The sequence below is a fragment of the Macaca nemestrina genome, chromosome 2 (genome assembly GCF_043159975.1).
Source record: "Macaca nemestrina isolate mMacNem1 chromosome 2, mMacNem.hap1, whole genome shotgun sequence".
Taxonomy (NCBI): Eukaryota; Metazoa; Chordata; class Mammalia; order Primates; family Cercopithecidae; genus Macaca; species Macaca nemestrina.
Window position 1 is genome coordinate 112,333,208 of NC_092126.1, and position 24,023 is coordinate 112,357,230.

The 24,023-nt window shown below is 48.8% G+C and overlaps 1 protein-coding gene across 1 annotated transcript in view; it reads right to left on the reverse strand.

Moving 5' to 3' along the window:
- The window catches only part of LOC105480626 (solute carrier family 25 member 20), a 46,579-nt gene extending 23,684 nt beyond the window's left edge, over positions 1 to 22,895 (reverse strand). Inside the window, exons 1-3 of the mRNA XM_071091704.1 lie at positions 22,642 to 22,895; positions 14,357 to 14,449; positions 3,866 to 3,993 (exon numbers count right to left, since the gene is read on the reverse strand). Of these exons, the coding sequence (XP_070947805.1) occupies positions 3,866 to 3,993; positions 14,357 to 14,449; positions 22,642 to 22,746 (326 nt within the window). The 5' untranslated portion in view covers positions 22,747 to 22,895. The remainder of the gene's footprint in view (positions 1 to 3,865; positions 3,994 to 14,356; positions 14,450 to 22,641) is intronic.
- Positions 22,896 to 24,023: the final 1,128 nt, after the last annotated feature.

The following is a 24,023-nucleotide window of genomic DNA, read 5'->3' on the forward strand; positions in this document are numbered from 1 at the left end:
ATTCTGCTGCCTCAGGACCCGAGTAGCTGGGATTACAGGAACCCGCCACCACACCCAGCTAATTTTTGTATTTTCAGTAGCAACAGAGTTTCACCATGTTGGCTAGGATGGCCTCAAACTCCTGACCTCAAGTGATCCACTCACTTCGGCCTCCCAGGGTGCTAGGGTTACAGCATGAGCCCCTGTGCCCAGCCCTTTTTTTTTTTTTTTTTTTTGAAACAGAATCTTGCTCTGTTGTCCAGGCTGGAGTGCAGTGGCACAATCTCAGCTCACTGCAACCTCCACCTCCTGGGCTCAAGTGACCTTCCCACCTCAACCTCCTGAGTAGTTGGGACTACAGGCAAGCCTGGCTGATTTTTGCATTTTTGTAGAGACAGAGTTTCACCATGTTGCCCAGATTGGTCTCGAACTCCTGGGCTCAAGTGATCCTCCTGCCTTGGCCTCCCAAAGTGCTGGGATTACAGGCATGAGCCACTGTGCCTGGCTACCTCCTTTTCTTTCTGGGATTAGCAATACCAGCATGGTTTGGAGGCAATGGGGCACAAAGTTACATTCAGCATTTCAACAGAGTCCCACAACTTAGCAACTGTTACTGAAAAACTTCACACACTGTCCTAAGCTTCAGTGCACTCTTGACCCCAAGCCTCCAACAACTGAGCCTTCAGGTCAGTCCCATCCAGCAAGGAGCTTATGAACAGATGCCAAATGGGGGTAGAGGGACATCCACTGTAAAGAGTTCACTCCAGGCAGGGCACCAGTTTCAACAGCCCTATTTCTCCCTGCATTCACCCCAGGCAGGGCTCATGCATCTATCTCAGGCACACAGCCAAAGTGACTGTTGAACAGTCAAGAGACTTGCTTTCCAACACGGCCATCTTCACAGTCCCAGTTCACATGGCTATCCCTGAGGAATCCTCTCAGCAACTAAATTCTCCCTATGAGACCAACATGCTCCATTTTCCCCATAATGCCCAACCCTAGGCTCAGCAAACCTCATCTCTTGGGACTGGAGACTGTCTCTGAATAGGATCTCTGTGTGTGCATAGGGCATCATGTGGACACTCAATGGCTGTCTGGCCTATTCTCCCACTCCCCACCCCCATCTCCATCCCAGGGAGGCACCTTTGAGAGCTGGACCCTCCTGGACTTCCACCCCAAGGCCCTGGTAACACTCCTTTCTATACCATCCCCAAACAGCATTACAGGAAGGTGAACACAGCAGGGCTGACAGGATTGTGGGAGTGGGGTCCTGAGTGTCTTAACTTTGTACAGTCAGGAAGACTGTTTCTCTGAGTGCTGATGTGACTGTACAGGAACACAGCCCATAGACCAAAGTACCAGAAGTGACCCCACAGGGGTCATGCATGGCCCTGATATATCCGTGAGCTGGCACATATGCTAAAAGACTAGGCGCTCAGGGCCGGGCACGGTGGCTCACACCTGTAATCCCAGCACTTTGGGAGGCCGAGGCAGGCAGATCACGAGGTCAAGGGATTGAGACCATTCTGGCCAACATGGTGAAACCCCATCTCTACTAAAAGTACAAAAATTAGCTGGGCATGGTGGCGCTCACCTGTAGTCCCAGCTACTCGGGAGGCTGAGGCAGGAGAACTGCTTGAATCTGGGAGGCGGAGGTTGCAGTGAGCCGAGATCGCGCCACTGCACTCCAGCCTGGCAACAGAACGAGACTCCGTCTCAAAAAAAAAAAAGAACAGACGCTCAGAGAGGACATGTATCCCTGGGACACAAGGACTACCAATGGGCAAATGCAGCTCCAAAACAATCCCACCCACGTTTCAGGCCACTTGCGGCTATTTATAGAATCTAGGGACATTCAGAGGGTCACAAGGATCCTAGAAATAGAGTTTCACTCTACAAGCACCTCCGTCTACATCCTAGACCCTCACTCAGCCTGCTGTGGCCTAGAGTGGTGACAGAATACAACTGCATGGCACCCTGGGCTTCCTCCCTTGAGCTCCCGGATCTGAGGGCAGGCCAGACTTTGTAGCTCCTGTACTGCCTATAGCCCCTCCCAGGGGTTGGCACCCTGCACAGCTCAGATTGTGGATACATTTTCACCCAATATTTCCACTTAGAATTCCCCTACATCCTGAGAAGCCTCTGTTTTCGCTACTTTGTAAATTCTGAACTATAATTCTGTCTCAGGTGCCTCTTCATACCCAAATCCAACTTCTTAAAGTTTATTAAAGGAAAACATATTAACTTATTCCACTTTAACACAGAAACTAATACCTGAAATCTTTATAGTCATATTAGCATGTTGTAAAAATGAAGCACAACAAAAGTTGGAACCTTCTCTTCTCTCAATCAGGTGATAGAAAGACTGCTTTTGGCTTTAGGGCAGCACCAGGTGCTGCCTATGACATGTTACACATATTTAAGCATTCAGACCTCTCAACAGCCTCGTGAGGTTACAAATCTCTCCAATAATTGATACTACCTTATAAAAGAAATATGAAAAACTGGTCAGGTGTGGTGGCTCACACCTGTAATCCTAGCAATTTGGGAGGCCGAGGCAAGAGAATTGCTTGGCTCCAGGAGTTCGAGACCAGCCTGGGCAAGATAATGAGACCCGCCCCTATCTCACAAAAAAATTTAAAAATTAGCCCAGAGTGGTGGTGTGTGCCTGTAGTCCCAGCTACTCGGGAGGCTGAGGCAGAAGAATCACTTGAGCCCAGGAGTTCAAGGTTATAGTGAGTCATGATTGCACCATTGCATCTCAGCCTGGGTGACAAACAAAGACCCCATCTCAAAAACTCAAGTACTTGGGCCAGGCGCGGTGGCTCACGCTTGTAATCCCAGCACTTTGGGAGGCCAAGGGGTGCAGATCACAAGGTCAGGAGATCGAGACCATCCTGGCTAACATGGTGAAACTCCGTCTCTACTAAAAATACAAAAAAACAAAAAATTAGCCAGGCGTGGTGGCAGGCGTCTGTAGTCCCAGCTAGTAGGGAGGCTGAGGCAGGAGAATGGCGAGAACTGGGGAGGCGGAGCTTGCAGTGAGCCGAGATTAAGCCACTGCACTCCAGCCTGGGCAACAGAGCGAGACTCAGTCTCAAACAAAAAAAAAAATTAAAAATTAAAAAAATTTAAAACTCAAGTACTCCTTCATGTATAACTCCCAGGAGTTGGGCCAGGTGCAGTGGCACATGCCTGAAATCCCAGCACTTTGGGAGGCCGAGGCAGGTGGATCACCTGAGGTCAGGAGTTCGCAAGCAGCCTAATGTGGTGAAACCCCCTCTCCACTAAATACAAAAAAAATTAGCCAGGTGTGGTGGCGCATGCCTGTAATCCAAGCTACTTGGGAGGCTAAGACAGGAGAATTGCTTGTACCTGGGAGGCGGAGGTTGCAGTAAGCTGAGATCATGCCATTGTACTCCAGCCTGGGCAAAAAGAGCAAAACTCTGTCTCAGAGAAGAAAGAAAAAAAAACTCCCAGGAGTCAGGCTTAAGGGCCCAGGAGGACCCACCAAGGTACTTTTTTTTTTTTTAGACGGAGTCTTGCTCTGTTGCTCAGGTTGGAGTGCAGTGGTGCCATCTCGGCTCACTGCAACCTCCGCCTCCCTGTCAAGCGATTCTCCTGCCTCAGCCTCCCAAGTAGCTGGGACTACAGGCGCCCGCCACAGTGCCCAGCTAATTTTTTTGTATTTTTAGTAGAGACAGGGTTTTGCCATGTTGGCCAAGCTGGACTTGAACTCCTGACCTCAGGTGATCCACCCGCCTCAGTCTCTCAAAGTGCTAGGAATACAGGTGTGAGCCACCGTGCCCTGCCCAAGTTTCTTTAATTTAACCCATGTCACACTACCAGGCAGAATAGCAAGTGCTCCTGGCCTGTAAGTACTCACCTGAGCACATCTTCTGGGTGTTTCTGTTGTAGTTTCTTCCCCAAACCAAACCCAAAGAAGCACACAGCAAACATGGGAGTGACCCCGATGATAGGGGCAGCCATTCCCCGATATAGCCCCCTGATGCCCTGCAAGGAATCACAGAAGCAGAAGCTGTTTACAGACACCACCACCTTTTATTTTTATTTTTTTTATTTTATTTTTTTTTTTTGAGACGGAGTCTCGCTCTGTCACCCAGGCTGGAGTGCAGTGGCCGGATCTCAGCTCACTGCAAGCTCCGCCTCCCGGGTTCACGCCATTCTCCGGCCTCAGCCTCCCAAGTAGCTGGGACTACAGGCGCCCGCCACCTCGCCTGGCTAGTTTTTTTTTTTTGTATTTCTTAATAGAGACGGGGTTTCACCGTGTTAGCCAGGATGGTCTCGATCTCCTGACCTCGTGATCCGCCCGTCTCGGCCTCCCAAAGTGCTGGGATTACAGGCTTGAGCCACCGCGCCCGGCCAGACACCACCACCTTTTAAATCACTGAAAGAGGAAAGCAGTGTGTCCTCTAACCTGTGGCTTCCTTCACCTCTTCTTGAAGCAAGCAGAACTTTATTTTTATTTTTTATTTTTTTGAGACAGAGTCTCGCTCTGTCGCCCAGGCTGGAGTGCAGTGGCATGATCTTGGCTCACTGCAAGCTCTACCTCCTGGGATCACGCCATTCTCCTGCCTCAGCCTCCTGAGGCGCCTGCCACCACGCCCAGCTAATTTTTTGTATTTTTTTAGTAGAGACAGGGTTTCACTGTGTTAGCCAGGATGGTCTTGATCTCCTGACCTCATGATCCGCCCGCCTCAGCCTCCCAAAGTGCTGGGATTACAGGCGTGAGCCACTGCACCCGGCCACAAGGAGAATTTTAAATGGAAGAATATCTCCCACATTTATCAGAAATAATTGTCCTATTATGTATTGCTGGAGAAACTGAAGGCAGTTTCCATTCTCAAAGGCAATCTGTTTTTGTTTTGGGGGATTTTTTTTTTCAGACGGGGTCTCACTCTGTCACCCAGGCTGGGATGCAGTGGTGCAATCACAGCTGATCACAGCTTTGATCCCCTGGGCTCAAGTGATCCTCCCATCTCAGCCTCCCAAGTAGCTGGGACTATAGGCGTGCGTCACCATGCCCAGCTAATTTTTATATTTTTTGTAGAGACAGGGTTTTGCCACGTTGCCCAAACTGGTCTTGAACTCCTGGGCTCAAGTGATCCTCCTGCCTTGGCCTATTAAAGTGCTGGGATTGTAGGCGTGAGCCACTGCACCCGGCCAGCAATCTGCCAATATGTAGCATACTCTTTCACCTGGAAATTTTTTTGTATGGAAAATCTATTGCAAGGAATTTACTCTAGGGAGATACTCAGAGGTGTAAAAATAACCTCAGGCATTTATAAGGTACCAAAATTTTGGGGAAAAAAACAAAAGCTGCCAAATAGGAGATAAATTATAAACTCTATAAATCACATTATAACATGAGAAGAGATTATTAAGTTAAAAAAAAAAAAGGCTACAAAACAGGATACACGATGTGATCTACCTTCTTTGGGGTAAGATTACAAGTGATTAAGAAAATGTTTTAAATTTTCTAGGTATTAAGATGAGAATTTTGTTAGAACTGCACAGCAATTTTCACTAGTACAGTTTCACTAGTAATGAAAGGGAAGGTGAGCCTGGGCAGCATAGCAAGACTGTGTCTCTACAAAAACAAATAAAAAATAAAAGTTAGCCAAACGTGGTGGTGTGTGCCTGTAGTTCTAGGTAGTCAGAAGGCTGAGTTAGGAGAATAACTTGAGTCAAGAAGTTCAAGTCTGCAGTGAGCTATGATCTTGCCACTGTACTCCACCCTGGGTGACAGAGTGAGATCCCATCTCCAGGAAAAAAAAAAAAAAAAGGAAAGTGAATTATGTAGTAACCAATAAATAATTAGACAGTCAGACAAAGGCCGGACGCGGTGGCTCAAGCCTGTAATCCCAGCACTTTGGGAGGCCGAGACGGGCGGATCACGAGGTCAGGAGATCGAGACCATCCTGGCTAACACAGTGAAACCCCGTCTCTACTAAAAAATACAAAAAACTAGGCCGGGCGCAGTGGCTCACGCCTGTAATCCCAGCACTTTGGGAGGCCGAGGCGGGCGGATCACAAGGTCAGGAGATCGAGACCACGGTGAAACCCCGTCTCTACTAAAAATACAAAAAAAAATTAGCGGGGCACGGTTGTGGGCGCCTGTAGTCCCAGCTACTCGGGAGGCTGAGGCAGGAGAACGGCGTGAACCCGGGAGGCGGAGCTTGCAGTGAGCCGAGATCGCGCCACTGCACTCCAGCCTGGGCTGGGCAACAGAGCGAGACTCCGTCTCAAAAAAAAAAAAAAAAATACAAAAAACTAGCCGGGCGAGGTGGCGGGCGCCTGTAGTCCCAGCTACTCGGGAGGCTGAGGCAGGAGAATGGCGTGAACCCAGGAGGCGGAGCTTGCAGTGAGCTGAGATCCGGCCACTGCACTCCAGCCTGGACAAGAGAGCCAGACTCCGCCTCAAAAAAAAAAAAAAAAAAAAGACAGACAGACAAATACATAAATACACTACCAAACAAGGTAGTAAACAAGGAGGAAGATTCAGGACCCGGGAGACCAGGGGGCCAGTCCAAGAGAGATGAAGTGGGTTTCTAGGATGGCACTGGGTGCAGTGGACCTGGGAAACAGTCCACAGCGTAGTAGAGGACTCCAAAAGTGATGTTTGCAAGAAAAACAGAACAAGGCTGGGTGCAGTAGCTCACGTCTGTAATTCCAGCACTTTGGGAGGCCAAGGCAGGCGTATCACGAGGTTAGGAGACCAAGACCATCCTGGCCAACATGGTGAAACCCCGTCTCTACTAAAAATACAAACATTAGCTGTGTGTGGTGGTGCATGCCTGTAATCCCAGCTACTCAGGAGCTGAGGCACGAGAATAGCTTGAACCTGGGAGGCAAAGGTTGCAGTGAGCCGAGATTGTGCCACTGCACTCCAGCCTGGCAACACAGCAAAACTCCATCTCAAAAAAACAAAACTAAACTAAAACTAAAACAGAACAAAACAACACACACTAGAACAACAGAAAATAACTCCTAAGGCAATGTGTAGCAAACCAAACAGAAAGGTACACTACAGAGCATTTAGGGTACAGAATGACAGAGTGATTCAAAGACAAACAAAAGATTTAACACAATTATTAACCCAATCCTAAGGGAAACAAAAAGTTACACAAGGAATGGAATGCACATCATACTTCATACTTAAGAGAAAAAATATATATAAAGTTGTAATCATGAAAATGGTAAATTGGGGCCGGGCGCGGTGGCTCAAGCCTGTAATCCCAGCACTTTGGGAGGCCGAGACGGGCGGATCACGAGGTCAGGAGATCGAGACCATCCTGGCTAATATGGTGAAACCCCGTCTCTACTAAAAATACAAAAAACTAGCCGGGCGAGGTGGCGGGCGCCTGTAGTCCCAGCTACTCGGGAGGCTGAGGCAGGAGAATGGCGTAAACCCGGGAGGCGGAGCTTGCAGTGAGCTGAGATCCGGCCACTGCACTCCAGCCTGGGCGACAAAGCGAGACTCGGTCTCAAAAAAAAAAAAAAAAAAAAAAAAAAAAAAAAAAAAAGAAAATGGTAAATTGGATTAAACCACAAAGGGTGATAAAATCATATAGATGGACAGGGCAGAAGGAGGGGATAGGGAGTATAAGAGCTAAAATATAAAATAATCTACCACAAATAGGTAGCTAAACAATATATAAATGTATAAAATATAACAGCAATGTCCAGGTACAGTGGCTCACACCTGTAATCCCAGCACTCTGGGAGGCCGAGGCAGGCAGATCTGAGGTCGGGAGTTCACGACCAGCCTGACCAACATGAAGAAACTCCGTCTCTACTAAAAATACAAAATTAGCCGGGCGTGGTGGCACATGCCTGTAATCCCAGCTACTAGGGAGGCTGAGGCAGAAGAAAGGCTCGAACCTGGAAGGCGGAGGTTGCGGTGAGCCGAGATTGCACCACTGCACTCCAGCCTGGGTCACAAGAGTAAAACTCCGTCTCAAACAAAAAAAACAATAAATAAAAATAAATAAAATAAAAATAATAGTAAATGTGTATTATGTAGATAGGTGGGAACAGCATAAACAACTGAAAAAATTGAAAGTAGTTGCCTCTGGAGAACGAAGGAAAGAGATAAATATCACTTTGTTACTTTGTTATAAGCTTCTCAGTAACAAATGAAGTGCCTGTATCAGGGCCTATAATCCCAGGTACTCAGGAGGCTGAGATGGGGGGATCACTTGAGCTCAGGAGTTCAAGACCAGCCTGGGTAAAATAGCGAGACCCCATCTCAAAACCATTTTTTAAAAAAAATACAAAAACTTTTAAAGTTGATCCTTATAGAGAGTAGCAGGAGAATCAAGGTGAGGCTGCACACTGGGAAGGCTCCACAGACCCAGGCTGAAGAACCTGCCTCACTGCAGACCCTGGGTATCCAAACTTTCTTTTCAGAATCAAGGGAGCACAACTGTAACTGTCAGCATTCCTCCTAATTCCTGCAAAAGCCTAAACTGCTACAGGCTGCAGGTGAACTCCAAGAACAAAGTATAGAGGCAGTAAATGGGAAAAGGACAGAGATCTGAGGAAGATCTACAAAAGCAGCATATGACGAAGTCCATTCAAAGCCATTCCCACAGCTCCCTACATGAGCTAAAAGGATGAGCAGGTCCTGAGAGGTCAAGCCCATTCCTCCTGAACAACTTGTCTAGTCTTCCTTTCACTAGAATGGCCAACCCAGTTCCATGTAGCACAACCTACAGACCTCTGCCTGGCAGCTCCAGAGAGCAGAAAGCTCAAATCTGGCACAGCAAAAAACAGGACATGCACAAATATGGACTAAGGAAGCCTATTCAACTCTTCAAAGATTTGGGTTTATACAAGACGTTCTCACCACGACTCCAGGACCCAGCACATTGCCCACCCCTAGGCAGGTGCTCAATAACATCTAACGACCAAGAGGCAGGTAAGCCTACCTTCCTTCTGTAAGGGTAGAGGACTCTGAGTGGACCTGAAGCCTAGAACCTCCATCAGACACTGATCAGACTCCACCCTGGACACTAGAGATGTAAGGAGGAGGAGTTTAAAGAAGAAAGGACAAGGCCAGGTGCCATGGCTCACGCCTGTAATCCCAGCACTTTAGGAGGCCAAGGAGGGCAGACCACAAAGTCAGGAGTTCAAGAACAGCTGGACCAATATGGCGAAACCCCATCTCTACTAAAAATACAAAAATTAGCTGGCCGTAGTGGCAGGCGCTTGTAGTATCAGCTACTTGGGAGGCTGAGGCAGAGAGAATCACTTGAACCCGGGAGGCGGAGGTTGCAGTGGGCTGAGATCATGCCACTGTACTCCAACCTGGGTGACAGAATGAGACTCCATATAAAAAAAAAAAAAAAAAAGACGACGAAGAAAAAGAAGAAAGGGCAGGCCGGGCATGGTGCCCATATCTGTAATCCCAGCGCTTTGGGAGGCTGAGGCAGGCAGATCACCTGAGCTCAGGAGATTGAAACCAGCTGGCCAACATGGCGAAACCCATCTCTACTAAAAATATAAAAATTAGCTGGGCATTGTGGCAGGTGCCTGTAATCCCAGCTACTTGGGAGGCTGAGGCAGGAGAATCGCTTGAACCCAGGAGGCGGAGGTTGAAGTGAGCCGAGATTGCACCATTGCACGCCAGTCTGAGTGGCAGAACAAGACTCCATCTCAAAAAAAAAAAAAAAAAAAAAAGAAGGGTAGCACCATCTCACTCAAGGACGGTCAGGCAGGCACTGCCTCAAGATCTTCTTTCTAAGCCAGACGCAGTGGCTCATGCCTGTAATCCCAGCACTTTGGGAGGCCGAGGTGGGCAGATCACAAGGTCAGGAGTTTGAGACCAGCCTGGCCAACATGGTGAAACCCCATCTCTACTAAACACAAAAATTAGCCAGGCATGGTGGCAGATGCCTGTAATCCCAGCTACTCGGGAGGCTGAGGCAGGAGAACCGCTTGAACCCGGGAGGCAGAGTTTGCAGTGAGCTGAGATCGCGTCACTGCACCCCAGCCTGGGCAACAGAGCAAGACTCTGTCTCTAAATAAATAAATAAACATTTTTAAAAGATCTTTTTTTTTTTTGAGACACAGTCTCGCTCTGTCGCCCAGGCTGGAGTGCAGTGACCAGATCTCGGCTCACTGCAAGCTCTGCCTCCCGGGTTTACGCCATTCTCCCACCTCAGCCTCTGGAGTAGCTGGGACTATAGGTGCCCGCCACCTCGCCGGCTAGTTTTTTGTATTTATTTTAGTAGAGACGGGGTTTCACCGTGTTAGCCAGGATGGTCTCGATCTCCTGACCTCGTGATCCGCCCGTCTCGGCCTCCCAAAGTGCTGGGATTACAGGCTCCAGCCACCGCGCCCGGCAAAAAGATCTTTCTTCTGCACCCAAGTCCTACAGGAATCCTGGGAACAACTTCTCCAAGGCTGAGTCCATCATTTACCATCACCCCCTTTTTAATCTGGATGACAACTACTTAGTTTCCGTATATTTAATGAAGGCTATAAATTTATAGAGTATAATAGAGTGTTTATATGAAAGTTATATTTTAGGGCCGGGCGTGCTGGCTCACGCCTGTAATCCCAACACTTTGGGAGGCCGAGGCGGGTGGATCACGAGGTCAGGAGATTGAGACCATCCTGGCTAACAAGGGAAAACGCCGCCTCTACTAAAAATAGAAAAAATTAGCCAGGCGTGGTGGCGGGCGCCTGTAGTCCCAGCTACTCGGGAGGCTAAGGCAGGAGAATGGCATGAACCCAGGAGGCGGAGCTTGCAGTGAGCCGAGATCGTGCCACTGCACTCCAGCCTGGGCAACAGAGCAAGACTCCGTCTCAAAAAAATAAAGATAAAAAAGTTATATTTTAGGCCAGGCACGGCAGCTCACGCCTGTAGTCCCAGCACTTTGGGAGGCCGGGGCAGGCGGATCACTTGAGGTCAGGAGTTTGAGACCCGCCTGACCAACATGGAGAAACCCCATCTCTACTACAAATATAAAATTAGCCAGGCATGGTGGTGCATGCCTATAATCCCAGCTACTCAGGAAGCTGAGGCAGGAGAATCACTTGAACCAAGGAGACGGTTCAAGAGGTTGCAGTGAGCCGGCCGGGCGCGGTAGCTCAAACCTGTAATCCCAGCACTTTGGAAGGCCGAGACGGGCGGATCACGAGGTCAGGAGATCGAGACCATCCTGGCTGACACGGTGAAACCCTGTCTCTACTAAAAAAATACAAAAAACTAGCCGGGCGCGGTGGCGGGCGCCTGTAGTCCCAGCTACTCGGGAGGCTGAGGCAGGAGAATGGCGTGAACCAGGGAGGCGGAGCTTGCAGTGAGCTGAGATCCGGCCACTGCACTCCAGCCTGGGCGGCAGAGAGAGACTCCGTTTCAAAACAAAACAAAACAAAAAAAAGAGGTTGCAGTGAGCCAAGATTGTGCCATTGCCCTCCAGTCTGGGCAACAAGAGCAAAATTCCATCTCAGAAAAAAAAAAAAAGGTTATATTTTAGGAAGCAAAGGAAAAGATCTCAATGAGGTCTTTAAGTCCTGTGTTAATGAAGTTATTCATTGTTATTATTATTAATATTATTATTATTTTGAGACAGAGTTTTATCCTTTTTGCCCAGGATGGAGTGCAATTAGCCAGGCATGATGGCACACGCCTGTAATCCCAGCTACTCAGGAAGCTGAGGCAGGAGAATCATTTGAGCCTGGGAAGCAGAGGTTGCAGTGAGCCAACTTCATGCCACTGTACTCCAGCCTGGGCGACAGAGTGAGACTCTGTCTCAAAAAATATGTATATAAGGCCAGGCGCGGTGGCTCACGCCTGTAATCCCAGCACTTTGGGAGGCCGAGGCGGGCGGATCACAAGGTCAGGAGATCGAGACCACGGTGAAACCCCGTCTCTACTAAAAATACAAAAAATTAGCCTGGCGCAGTGGCAGGCGCCTGTAGTCCCAGCTACACAGGAGGCTGAGGCAGGAGAATGGCGTGAACCCGGGAGGCGGAGCTTGCAGTGAGCCGAGATCGCGCCACTGCCTGGGCGACAGCGCGAGACTGTCTCAAAAAAAAAAAAATGTATATAATAATAACTCCAAACCAATTTAATGTCCCTGTCTAGGGGAACTAGAGACTCTGATAGCTTCTCTCAGTGTTTCAGGACTGGCTGACTTTTCCTTCAGACTTCATTCACAGGCACTTCTGACATGGATCCCTAACAAACTGACTGATCCAGATGCAGGTGTACATTTTATTTTTTCTTTTTATTTTAAATAATCGGCAGGTATAGGGTCAGGTGCTGAAGGGACATTGTGAGAAGTGACCAAGAAGGCAAGAGGTGAGCCCTCTTGTCACGCCCGCACAAGGGCCGCTTAAGAGCTCCTCGGTCAAGCAGTAATGCCAGTGCCTGGGAAGGCACCCGTTACTTAGCCGACTGTGAGAGGGAGTCTCTTTTCCTTGGAGGAGTCAGGGAACACTCTACTCCACCAGCTTCTTATGGGAGGCTGGATATTATCCAGGCCTGTCCACAGTTATCCGGAGGCCTAAACCCCTCCCTGTGATGCTGTGCTTCAGTGGTCATACTTCTTGTCCACTTTCATGTTCCTCCCATACTCCTGGTTCCTCTTTGATCTCACTTTGTCACCCAGGCTGAGTGCAGTGGTGCAATCTTGGCTCACTGCAAGCTCCGCCTCCCAGGTTCATGCCATTCTCCTGCCTCAGCCTCCTGAGTAGCAGGGACTACAGGCGCCCACCACCACGCCCGGCTAATTTTTTGTATTTTTTTAAGTAGAGACAGGGTTTCACCGTGTTAGCCAGGACGGTCTCAATCTCCTAACCTCGTGATCCACGCCTCGGCCTCCCAAAGTGCTGGGATTACAGGCGAGAGCCACTGCGCCCAGCCTGATCTTTCTTACAAGTGCATAGAGGAAAACACTGACATATGCTGCCTTCCCTCTCTGCTTCGGCTACCTAAAAGGGAAGGGCTCTCCCCCCTCCCCCCTCCCTCCCCATCCCATGATCACGTGATTTGCTTGACCTTATCAATCACTTGGACAGCTCACCCTCCTTACCCTGTCCCCTTGTCTTTTTTTTTTTTTTTTTTTTGAGACAGAGTCTCGCTCTGTTGCCAAGGCTGGAGTGCAGTGACATGATCTTGGCTCACTGTAAACTCCGCCTCCCAGGTTCATGCCATTCTCCTGCCTCAGCCTCCTGGGTAGCTGGGACTACAGGCGCCCGCCACCGCACCCAGCTAATTTTTAGTAGAGACGGGGTTTCAATGTGTTAGCCAGTATGGTCTTGATCTCCTGACCTCGTGATCCACCCGCCTCGGCCTCCCAAAGTGCTGGAATTACAAGCATGAGCCACCGCGCCCGGCCGCCCCCTTGTCTTATATTCAATAAATAGCGCGCCCAGCCATTAGAGGCCACTAAAGATCTCCGCGTCTTGGTGGTAGTGGTCCCCTGGGCCCAGCTGTTTTCTTTTTATCTCTTTGTCTTGTGTCTTTCTTATGATCTCTTGTCTCCGCACACGGGGAAAACACCCACTAAGCCCCACAGGGCTGGACCTCTCCCTCCTGGTTCAAGCAATTCTCGTGCCTCAGTCTCCCAAGTAGCTGGGACTACAGGCACATGCCACCATGCCCAGCTAATTTTTGTATTTTTAGTAGAGACGGGGTTTCACTGTGTTGGCCAGGGTGGTCTCAAACTCCTGAACTCAGGCAATCCACCCACCTCGGCCTCCCAAAGTGCTGGGATTACAAGCGTGAGCCACCATGCTTGGCCTTTTTTTTTTTTCAGGCAGGGTCTCACTCTATCACCCAGGTTGGAGTGCAGTGGTGCAATCTTGGCTCACTGCAACCTCTACCTCCTGGTGGAGTGATCCTCCACCTCAATCACCTGAATGGCTAGAACTACAGATGTACACGCGCCACCACGCCCATCTAATTTTTGCATTTTTTGTAGAGATGACACTCTCTACACATTGCCCAGACTGGTCCTGAACTCCTGACCTCAAGTGATCCACCTGTCTTGGCCCACAAAGTGCTAGGATTAGAGGCGTGAGCCACCGCACCCAGCTCAGATGTACATTTTCTTCCATTTCACATCTCAATTATTACTCACTAGTTCTCTGTGGTCTAAATTCCATCTTCCAAAAGAGAGAACCATTTTATTAGCTTGACTCATCTATATAAAACAGTAGCTAGAACTATCAGAGACCCCAAAGCAGATGACAACGGGGGGCACAGGGTGGCATGCTGAAGGAGCAGCAGCTGTGAGCCAGCTGACCAGCAGAACCACAGTTACCCTACTCTCCTTGGGGGTAACAAACCAACCCCATGAATGTGTTCTGAGTAAGAGGATGCCCAGTACCAGATACCAACCTCTCTAAAAAGAGTCTTCCGGAAACAGTCAAAGGTCCCAGAGTACATGGGAGGTTGTCCAGGCAAACTCGGTGGCTGTGTCTGCAGTCGGACCTGAAACCAGAAGTTAAAATGCAGTCACCTACCAGAATCAGAACTGCCTGTCAGCAGCAATGGCCCAACTGTCTACCAAACTGAACAGGGAAGGCTGTACCTATGTACATGTCTTTGGCATTCACTTAACCTGCTGGATTCAAACTTCTCTTTCATTAGTACTTCATTCCTTTTATTAGCAAATATCCCATTGTATGAATAAATCACATTTTGTATGCCTGCCTATTCATCAGTTGATAGACATTTGTGTTTTTCCTTTTTTATTATTATGAATAATGCTGCTATAAACATTTGTGTACAAGTCTTTTGTGTGGATATGTTTTCACTTCTCTTCTGTATTGTATTGGTCAGAATTCTCCAGAGAAACAGAACCAACAGGAGATATATATCAAGAGATTTATTATAAGCAATTAGCTCATACAATTATGAAAGTTGAGAAGTCCCAAGATCTGTAGTCAGCAAGTTTGAGACCCAAAAAGAACCAAAGATTCAGTTCAAGTCTGAAGGCAGGAAAAGACTAATGTCCCACCTCAAGTATCCAGGCAGGAGTTCCCTCCTGCTTGCAGGGAAGTATCAGTCAGCTTTTTGGTCTACTTAGGCCTTCAACCGGATGAGGTCCACTCACATTAAGGAGGACAATTAGCTTTAATCAGTCTACAGATTCAAATGTTAACATTCAAAACCACCCTCACAAGCACAATCAGAAAAATGTGAGACCAAATATCTAGGTACTCTGTGGCCTAGTCAAGAAGACACATAAAATTCACCATCACAGGTATTTATCCACTAGCATAATTTCTAACTTATATGTTAACTCTGTTTAAACCTTTTGAGGAACTGCCAGACTGTTTTCCAAAGTCGCTGCACCATTTTATATTCCCATAAGCAGTCTAGGAAGGGTCCCAATTCCTCCATATCTTCAATACTTATTATCTTTACATATATATATAAAATTCTTTTTTTTTTTTTTTTTTGAGGCAGAGTCTTACTCTGCCACCCAGGCTGGAGTGCAGTGGTGGGATCTCGGCTCACTGCAACCTCCACCTTCTGGGTTTACGCCATTCTCCTGCCTCAGCCTCCCGAGTAGCTGGGACTACAGGCGCCCGCCACCATGGCCAGCTAATTTTTTGTATTTTTTAGTAGAGACGGGGTTTCACTGTGTTAGCCAGGATGGTCTCGATCTCCTGACCTCGTGATCCGCCCGCCTCGGCCTCCCAGAATGCTGGGATTACAGGCGTGAGCCACCGCGCCCGGCCTTTTTTTTTTTTTTTTTTTTTTTTTGACAAGGTTTCACTCTGTCACTCAGGCTGTGTGGTCAATAGCTCACTACAACCTTTGACCTCCTGGGCTCATGCAATCCTCCCACCTCAGCTTCCCAAGTAGCTGGGACTACAGGTGCACACCACAACACCAAGCTAATTTTTATTGTTTTTGTAGAGACAGAATCTCACTATATTACTCAGGCTATATCTATCTTTTTTTTTTTTTTTTTTTTTTTGAGACGGAGTCTTGCTCTGTCACCCAGGCTGGAGTGCAGTGGCCGGATCTCAGCTCACTGCAAGCTCCGCCTCCCGGGTTTACGCCGTTCTCCTGCCTCAGCCTCCCGAGTAGCTGGGACTACAGGCGCCCGCCACCTCGCCCGGCTAGTTTTTTTGTATTTTTTTAGCAGAGACGGGGTTTCACCGTGTTAGCCGGGATCGTCTCTCGATCTCCTGGCCTCGTGATCCGCCCGTCTCGGCCTCCCAAAGTGCTGGGATTACAGGCTTGAGCCACCGCGCCCGGCCTCTATCTTTTTTTTTAAGCCATCATAGTGGGTATGAGGTGGTATGTCATTGTGATTTTGATTTACATTTCCATGATGGATAATGACATTGAACAATTTCTCACATGCTTATTAGCCCATCTTCTTCAGAGAAATGTCTATTTAGATCCATGGCTGGGTGTGGTGGCTCACATCTGTAATCCCAGCACTTTGGGAAGCCGAGATGGAAGGATCACCCGAGGCCATGAGTTCAATTACAGAAAGCTGTGATGGTGCCACTACACTCCAGTTTGGGTAACAGAGCAAGACCTAGTCTCTTTTTATTTATTTATTTGAGACACGGTCTCACTCTGTCGCCCATGCTGGAATGCAGTGGTATGATCTTGGCTCACTGCAACTTCCACCTCCCAGGCTCAGATGATCCTCCCACCTCAGCCTCCCAAGTAGCTGGGACCTCAGGTGCATGCCACCATGCTTGGCTAATTTTTTTTTGCAGAGATGGGGTTTCACCATGTTGCCCAGGCTGATCTGAAACTCCTGGACTCATACAATCTGCCTGCCTCAGCCTCCCAAAGTGCTACAATCACAGATATGAGCCACCATGGCCAGCCAAGACTCAGCCTCTTTTAAAAAAAAAAAAAAAAAAAAAGAAGAAGAAGAAGAAGAAGAAAAGAAGGCCAGGCGCGGTGGCTCACACCTGTAACCCCAGCACTTTGGGAGGCTCAGGTGGGTCAATAACCTGAGATCAGGTGTTCAAAACCAGCATGGCCAACATGGCGAAACCCTGTCTCTATTAAAAATACATAAATTAGCCAGGCATGGTGGCATGCACCTATAATCCCATGTACCTATAAGCCCAGGGAGGCTGAGGCAGGAGAATTGCTTGAACCCAGGAGGCAGAGGTTGTAGTGAGCCAAGATCGCACCTTTGCACTCCAGCCTGGGCAAAACAGTGAGACTCCTTCTCAAAAAAAAAAAAAAAAAAAAAAGATCCTTTGTCCTTTTTTCTTTCTCTCTCTCTCTTTCCCCCTCTTTTTAAGAGGCAGGGTCGGCTGGGTGTGGTGGCTTATGCCTGTAATCCCAGCACTTTGGGAGGCCCAGGCGAGCGGATCATGAAGTCAGTAGATCCAGACCATCCTGGCCAACAGGGTGAAATCCCGTCTCTACTAAAAATACAAAACATTAGCCGGACGTGGTGGCGGGAGCCTATAGTATCAGCTGCTCAGGAGGCTGAGGCAAGAGAATGGTGAAAACCCAGGAGTCGGAGCTTACAGTGAGTCAAGATGGCGCCACTGCACTCCAGCCGGGGCAACACAGCGAGATTCCATGTCAAAAAAAAAAAAAAAAAGAGAGACAGGTTCTTACACTGTCACCCAGGCTGGAGTCTTTGCCCATTTTTAATTGGATTATTTGTCTCTTTTTTTTGTTTTTTTTGAGGCAGAGTCTTACTCTATCACCCAGGCTGGAGTACAGCGGCTCAATCTCAGTTCACCACAACCTCCACCTCCTGGGTTCAAGTGATTCTCCTGTCTCAGCCTCCCGCGTAGCTGGAATTACAGGTGCGTGCCACCATGCCCAGCTAATTTTTGTTTCTTTTTGTTTTTTTTTTTTTTTTTTAGTAGAGACAGGGTTTCACTATGTTGGCCAGACTGGTCTCAAACTCCTGACCTCAGGTGGTCCACCCGCCTCGGCCTCCCAAAGTGCCGGGATTACAGGCATGAGCCACCGGCTTGGCCCTGAAAAATGTTTATTGTTGCTTTAAGTCACTAAGTTTCGGGGTAAGTTGGTTTTGTTTTTTGGGTTTTTTTGAGACAAGGTCTTGCTCTGTCACTCAAGCTGGCATGCAGGGGCGCCATCTTGGCTAACTGCAGCCTTGAACTCCTGGGTTCAAGTGATCCTCCTGCCTCATTGGAGTAAACTGTTAAACTGCAATAGATAACTGATATATCCAGTTACTTTTGCAGTCTTTTTCCTGAATTTTGTTTTGTTTTGTTTTGTTTTGAGACAGAATTTCACTCTTGATGCCCAGACCGGAGAGCAATGGCATGATCTTGGCTCACCACAACCTCCGCCTCCCAGGTTCAAGTGATTCTCCTGCCTCAGCCTCTCAAGTAGCTGGAATTACAGGCATGTGCCACCATGCCTGGCTAATTTTGTATTTGTATATTCGTTTTTATTTATTTATTTATTTTTTGAGACGTGGTTTCACTCTTGTTGCCCAGGCTGGAGAGCAATGGTGCAATCTGTGCTCACCGCAACCTCTGCCTCCCGTGTTCAAGTGATTCTCCTGCCTCAGCCTCCCAAGTAGCTGGGATTACAGGCATGCACCACCACGCCCAGCTCATTTTGTATTTTTAGTAGAGACAGGATTTCTCCATGTTGCTCAGGTTGATCTCGAACTCCCAACCTCAGGTGATCTGCCCGCCTTGGCCTCCCAAAGTGCTGGGATTACAGGCGTGAGCTACCACGCCGGGCCTAATTTTGTTTTTTTTTTTTTTTTTTTTTTTGAGACAGAGTCTGGCTCTGCCGCCCAGGCTGGAGTGCAGTGGCCGGATCTCAGCTCACTGCAAGCTCCGCCTCCCGGGTTCACGCCATTCTCCTGCCTCAGCCTCCCGAGTAGTTGGGACTACAGGCGCCCGCCAGCGCGCCCGGCTAGTTTTTTGTATTTTTTAGCAGAGACGGGGTTTCACCGTGTTGGCCAGGATGGTCTCGATCTCCTGACCTCGTGATCCGCCCGTCTCGGCCTCCCAAAGTGCTGGGATTACAGGCTTGAGCCACCGCGCCTGGCCTAATTTTGTATTTTTAGTAGAGACGGGGTTTCTCCATGTTGGTCAGGCTGCTCTCAAACTCCCAACCTCAGGTGATCTGCCCACCTCAGACTCCCAAAGTGGCATTACAGGCGTGAGCCACCACGCGCAGCCCTTCCTGGATTTTCTTCCTGCTCACTGTTCTGCTTCCAAATTCTTCTCAAGGTTGCTATTACACTAACCTTTCCAAAATATCATTTTTACTATGTTGTTTATTTCTTTAGAATCTCTTATTCTTGTATTTGTCAGGTCCTTCCATGTCATCATTCCTACCATTTTTTAAAATTTCTTTAGAATTTCTTTTTTTTTTAATTTATTTATTTTTTTTTTTTGAGACGGAGTCTCGCTCTGTCACCCAGGCTGGAGTGCAGTGGCCGGATCTCAGCTCACTGCAAGCTCCGCCTCCCGGGTTTACGCCATTCTCCGGCCTCAACCTCCCGAGTAGCTGGGACTACAGGCGCCCGCCACCTCGCCCGGCTAGTTTTTTGTATTTCTTAATAGAGACGGGGTTTCACCGTGTTAGCCAGGATGGTCTCGATCTCCTGACCTTGTGATCCGCCCGTCTCGGCCTCCCAAAGTGCTGGGATTACAGGCTTGAGCCACCGTGCCCGGCCTAGAATTTCTTATTCTTGTATTTGTCAGGGCCTTCCATATCAAACCAAGGAAGTCCCTCTCTGGGCAACAGAGGTGACATGCAAGTCTGAGGGGTTTATGAACACAATAGAAATGCCCAGATGCCACCACAACTTTACATCCAAAATCCTTCATATTGTCCTCCCATAGTCAGGCATAACCTTCCCTAGTTAGTAGAGAGAGAGAAATGGATCAAAACTTCTGACTAGACCGGGTACAGTGGCTCACGCCTATAATCCCAGCACTTCAGGAGGCCAAGGCAGGAGGATCACTTGAGGCCAGGAGTTTGAGACCAGCCTGGCCAACATGGAGAAACCCCATCTCTACTAAAAATACAAAAATTAGCCAGGCGTGGTGGCACGCACCTGTAATCCCAGCTACTCAGGAGGCTGAGGCAAGAGAATTGCTTGAACTCAGGAGGTAGAAGTTGCTGTGAGCCAAGATCCTGCCACCGTACTCCAGCCTGGGTGACAGAGGGAGAGTCTTGGCTCAAAAAAAAGAAAAAAAAAAAAACTGACTAATACTTTTTTGTGATTTTTTTTTCTTTTGAGACAGTGTCTCATTCTGTTGCCCAGACTGCAGTGCAAAGGCTCAGCAGCCTCAAACTCCTAGGTTCAACCAATCCTCCAGCCTCACCCTCCTGAGTAGCTGGGATTACAGGTGTGCACTACCATCCCCAGCTAATTTTTGTATTTTTTATAGACATGAGGTCTTGCCATGTTGCCAAGGCTGCCTTTTTGTGATTTTATATACACTTCATACCTCATACCTGTCTCATCAGGACATCAGCCATCCAACCAAACCAGCAAGGACATTAAAGTCCTTTGCGGGTGTGTCTTTTTTTTTTTTTTTTTGAGAAGGAGTCTCACTCTGTCACCCAGGCTGGAGTGCAACAGCACAATCTCAGCTCACTGCAACCTCCACCCTGGGGGTTCAAGCTATTCTCCTGCCTCAGCGTCCCAATTAGCTGGGATTACAGGCGCCTGCCACCACACCCAGCTAATTTTTTTGTATTTTTAGTAGAGATGGGATTTCACCATGTTGGCCAGGCTGGTCTCGAACTTCTGACCTCAGGTGATCTACCTACCTCAGCCCCCCAAAGTGCTGGGATTACAGGCATGAGCTCACCGTGCCCAGCCTAGGTGGTACTATTTTATAATATGATCCCCACTTGCAAGCCACACTCACCTTCACTCCTGCCTTCCCCACACCAGACTGTCTGGGTCTCCCTACTTCTTCAGTCTGAACTCAGCCAGCACTTGAATGCTTGTTCTAATGCACCACCTTCCATAGAGCCTTTTCATGCCCCACTCTGAAGCGTTGCAGCTTTTGGCTTGTCAGGACACACGGACCACAGCTCAGTTACACTATCTTGGACTTCTTTTTTTTCTTCTAAACCTTGGACCTTTGAAAGTACCTAAGGCCAGGCTTTGATTGGAGTCCACCTAGCTTACTAAGGCCAAAAACACAGCAGTCAGCAATTTGTGGTTTTGGTTTAAGCTAAAGAGAGGCTTTCTGGTTGCTAAATATGCCAGTGAGCATTTCAGTTATTTGCACTTCAGTGCAGAAGTCATCCAGTCCTTCTTGGGAGTAACATCAAGGACAAAGATGATAGGAGCGACATTGGTAGGTATGTATGTATGTATGTATGCGTGTTTATATATTTTTTCTTTTTCCTTTTTTTAAGGGTGGCTGCAGAGGCCTAGAATTAATAAGATATCTGCCTATATGGACCAAGAGCAGGAAGAAAGGCCAGATAATCGTCCCTCAGTAAACAGTGCTGCTTGGAATGACCACCGTCAGGGAAGCACTAACACAGGGCATTTACCATCAGCTAAATAAACATTTGATTTCATGTTGCACAATGACGTAGCCAGTCCAGCTACTTTAACCCTGGTCTTCCTACAGAATGACCCCAGTATGAGTTCTACCTCAGGGCAGCTCCTTTCTTCGATGAAAGGCAGCAAAGAGCTTGCTGCCCAAGCCTGCCAAGAGGAAGTGCCCGTAAAACTATTTCGCTGTGGAGGAAATCTGACCCAACATCCTAACAAACCCCCTCACATGGGCTTCCAATCCTTTAAAACTCATGTCTGCTCCCCACAGGCCCACCCTGGGAATGACTTATCAATTTCCTTCAAGTCTATGTCCAGAAATAAAGTGAGAAAACTTGGATGCAGCTTCGAGTGCTAAGCCATGGGGGATGGACTTTGGTCCCCCAGCAAAGCATTAATGAAGGTGTTGCAAGGGGAATAGTTGAGATATGATAAGAGGAAGACCAGAAAACAATCCCTGATCCATTGATCAGGCCTCCCTCCCAAGCCTCAGTCTGACCATAGCTTCCTCATCTGGGAGTTGTGAGAACGTGGTTGGCCTTGTGCAAAGCTGATCACCTTGCTTTCCGTGGAAAGGGCTCGGTCACTGAGGTCATCATTGCTTCTCACAGGGATGCCTCTGCCCAGTAGGCTGAGCAGGCCACCGTTGGGTGACAGGCCGAAGAGTGTCAAGTATCTCCCCGGGCAGGGAAAGGTACGAAAGAGATGGTTACTCTTGACCCAGAGGAATGTATCAAAGGACACCTCCAGAACAACCGCACCTGTCTTTAGTTGTCTTCCTGGGGCGGGCTTTACAGGGGGCCTGTTTCAACCCTAATGATAATGTTAGGGTTGGCTGAAACCAGAACTATGGAGAGACGTTTTTTCTTTCCCATCCCTAAAGAAGTGGCGCAGGATCAGGAGAGACTGCGGGACAGGGAACTTTTTACATCAGAGCTCTTGACAGGCAGTTAGAGGCTGCTCACTTTGCGCTGCCGCCTGGCTCTTTGGGGCGGAAGGTACAGCTTCCTGCCCACCCCTGAAAGAGAGATTCCCTAGACTTCTCACGGAAGCTCACACAGGTCCCTCTTCTGCCCAGCGGCCGCGCCTCGCGGGGAACCATGCTTTGCGCGCCCCGCCCGCGCCTCCTCCCCAAAGCCTGCGACCCAGCCTCCCGCACCTTGACCGTGTCGAGAGGGTGACCCACGAACACCAGGCACACGCCGCCAAAGCCGCCGGCCAGCAGGTTCTTGAGCGGGCTGATGGGTTTCGGCTGGTCGGCCATGGTTAGTCCGTCTGTAACTCAGTCTGTCAGTTCTCGGGCAGTACTGGCTTCTCAGCCCCAGCTGCAGTGCCGGCGCCGCCGACCTTTCACCCACTTTCGGGTGGGCGGGGCACGAGCCTGGGGCAGGTCGGGAGGAGGGCCCAGTGAACACTGTCTGGCTTCCGTCCGGGGCTGCTTCCGGTCTCGGCCCCGCCTCGATGGGCGCGGCAGAGCGCAAAGCCGCATGGGCGGGGTTTGGGAGTGTCGGCCGACGGGCCTATTCCTCCAGGAAGCCTTCCCAGTCTTCAGTGTTTCCTCCTCTGAACTCCGGTTCATCCACTCACTCCACAGAGATCAATTGCGCCCTGCCAAATACCAGCCGTCCTTCTAGGTGCTGGAGGCACCTCTGGTAGTACAACACACAGGTCACTGTCCTCCTGGAATTTACAGACCATAACAAAGATAAATAACCGAAAAATGCATAGTGTATCAAGTAGTAATAAGTACTACCGAGAAAAATTCAGGAAGAGAGTTAGAGGGCGTGTGGGGCAAGTGATTTGCAATTTTAATTAGTTGAATAAGGGAGGGTTTAACTGAAAAGGTGACAGATTCAAGACCTAAGATGAGAGACGGAGTTCTGTTCATACATAACCGGGTAAAGGGTGAGGAACCTTCTACTCAGAAGAAAAAGTGCAAAAGCCTTGAGATGGTCTGTGCCTGACATGTTTGAAAAACCACAGGAAGAGGGAGGGTAGTAGCTGATGAGGCGACAGGGGTTTTGGAGGCACTAGAAGACAGATTTGGGCCTGGTGTTATGACTCGTTGTGCCACTGCACTCCAGCCTGGGCAACAAGAGCAAAACACTGTCTCAAAAAAAAAAAAAAAGTTAAAGGCCGGACGCGGTGGCTCATGCCTGTAATCCCAGCACTTTGGAAGGCCGAGGCAGGTGGATCACCTGAGGTCAGGAGTTCAAGACCAGCCTGGCCAACATGGTCAAATCCCGTCTGTACTAAAAATACAAAAACTTGCCAGGCCTGGTGGCAGATGCCTATGCCTGTAATCCCAGTTACTCAGGAGGCTAAGGTAGGAGAATCGCTTGAGCCCAGGAGGCGGAGGTTGCAGTGAACTGAGATATTACCACTGTCTCTCCTCTGAAGGACGGTGAAGTCATTGCAGGGTCCTGAGTGTGGAGCGACATAGTCTGACATCGTTATCAGGATCCCCCTTTGATTGCTGGGTGAAAATAGACTCCAGGGGGCAAGAAGAAACAGGGAGCCTTAAGGAGGCTAAAAGCCATG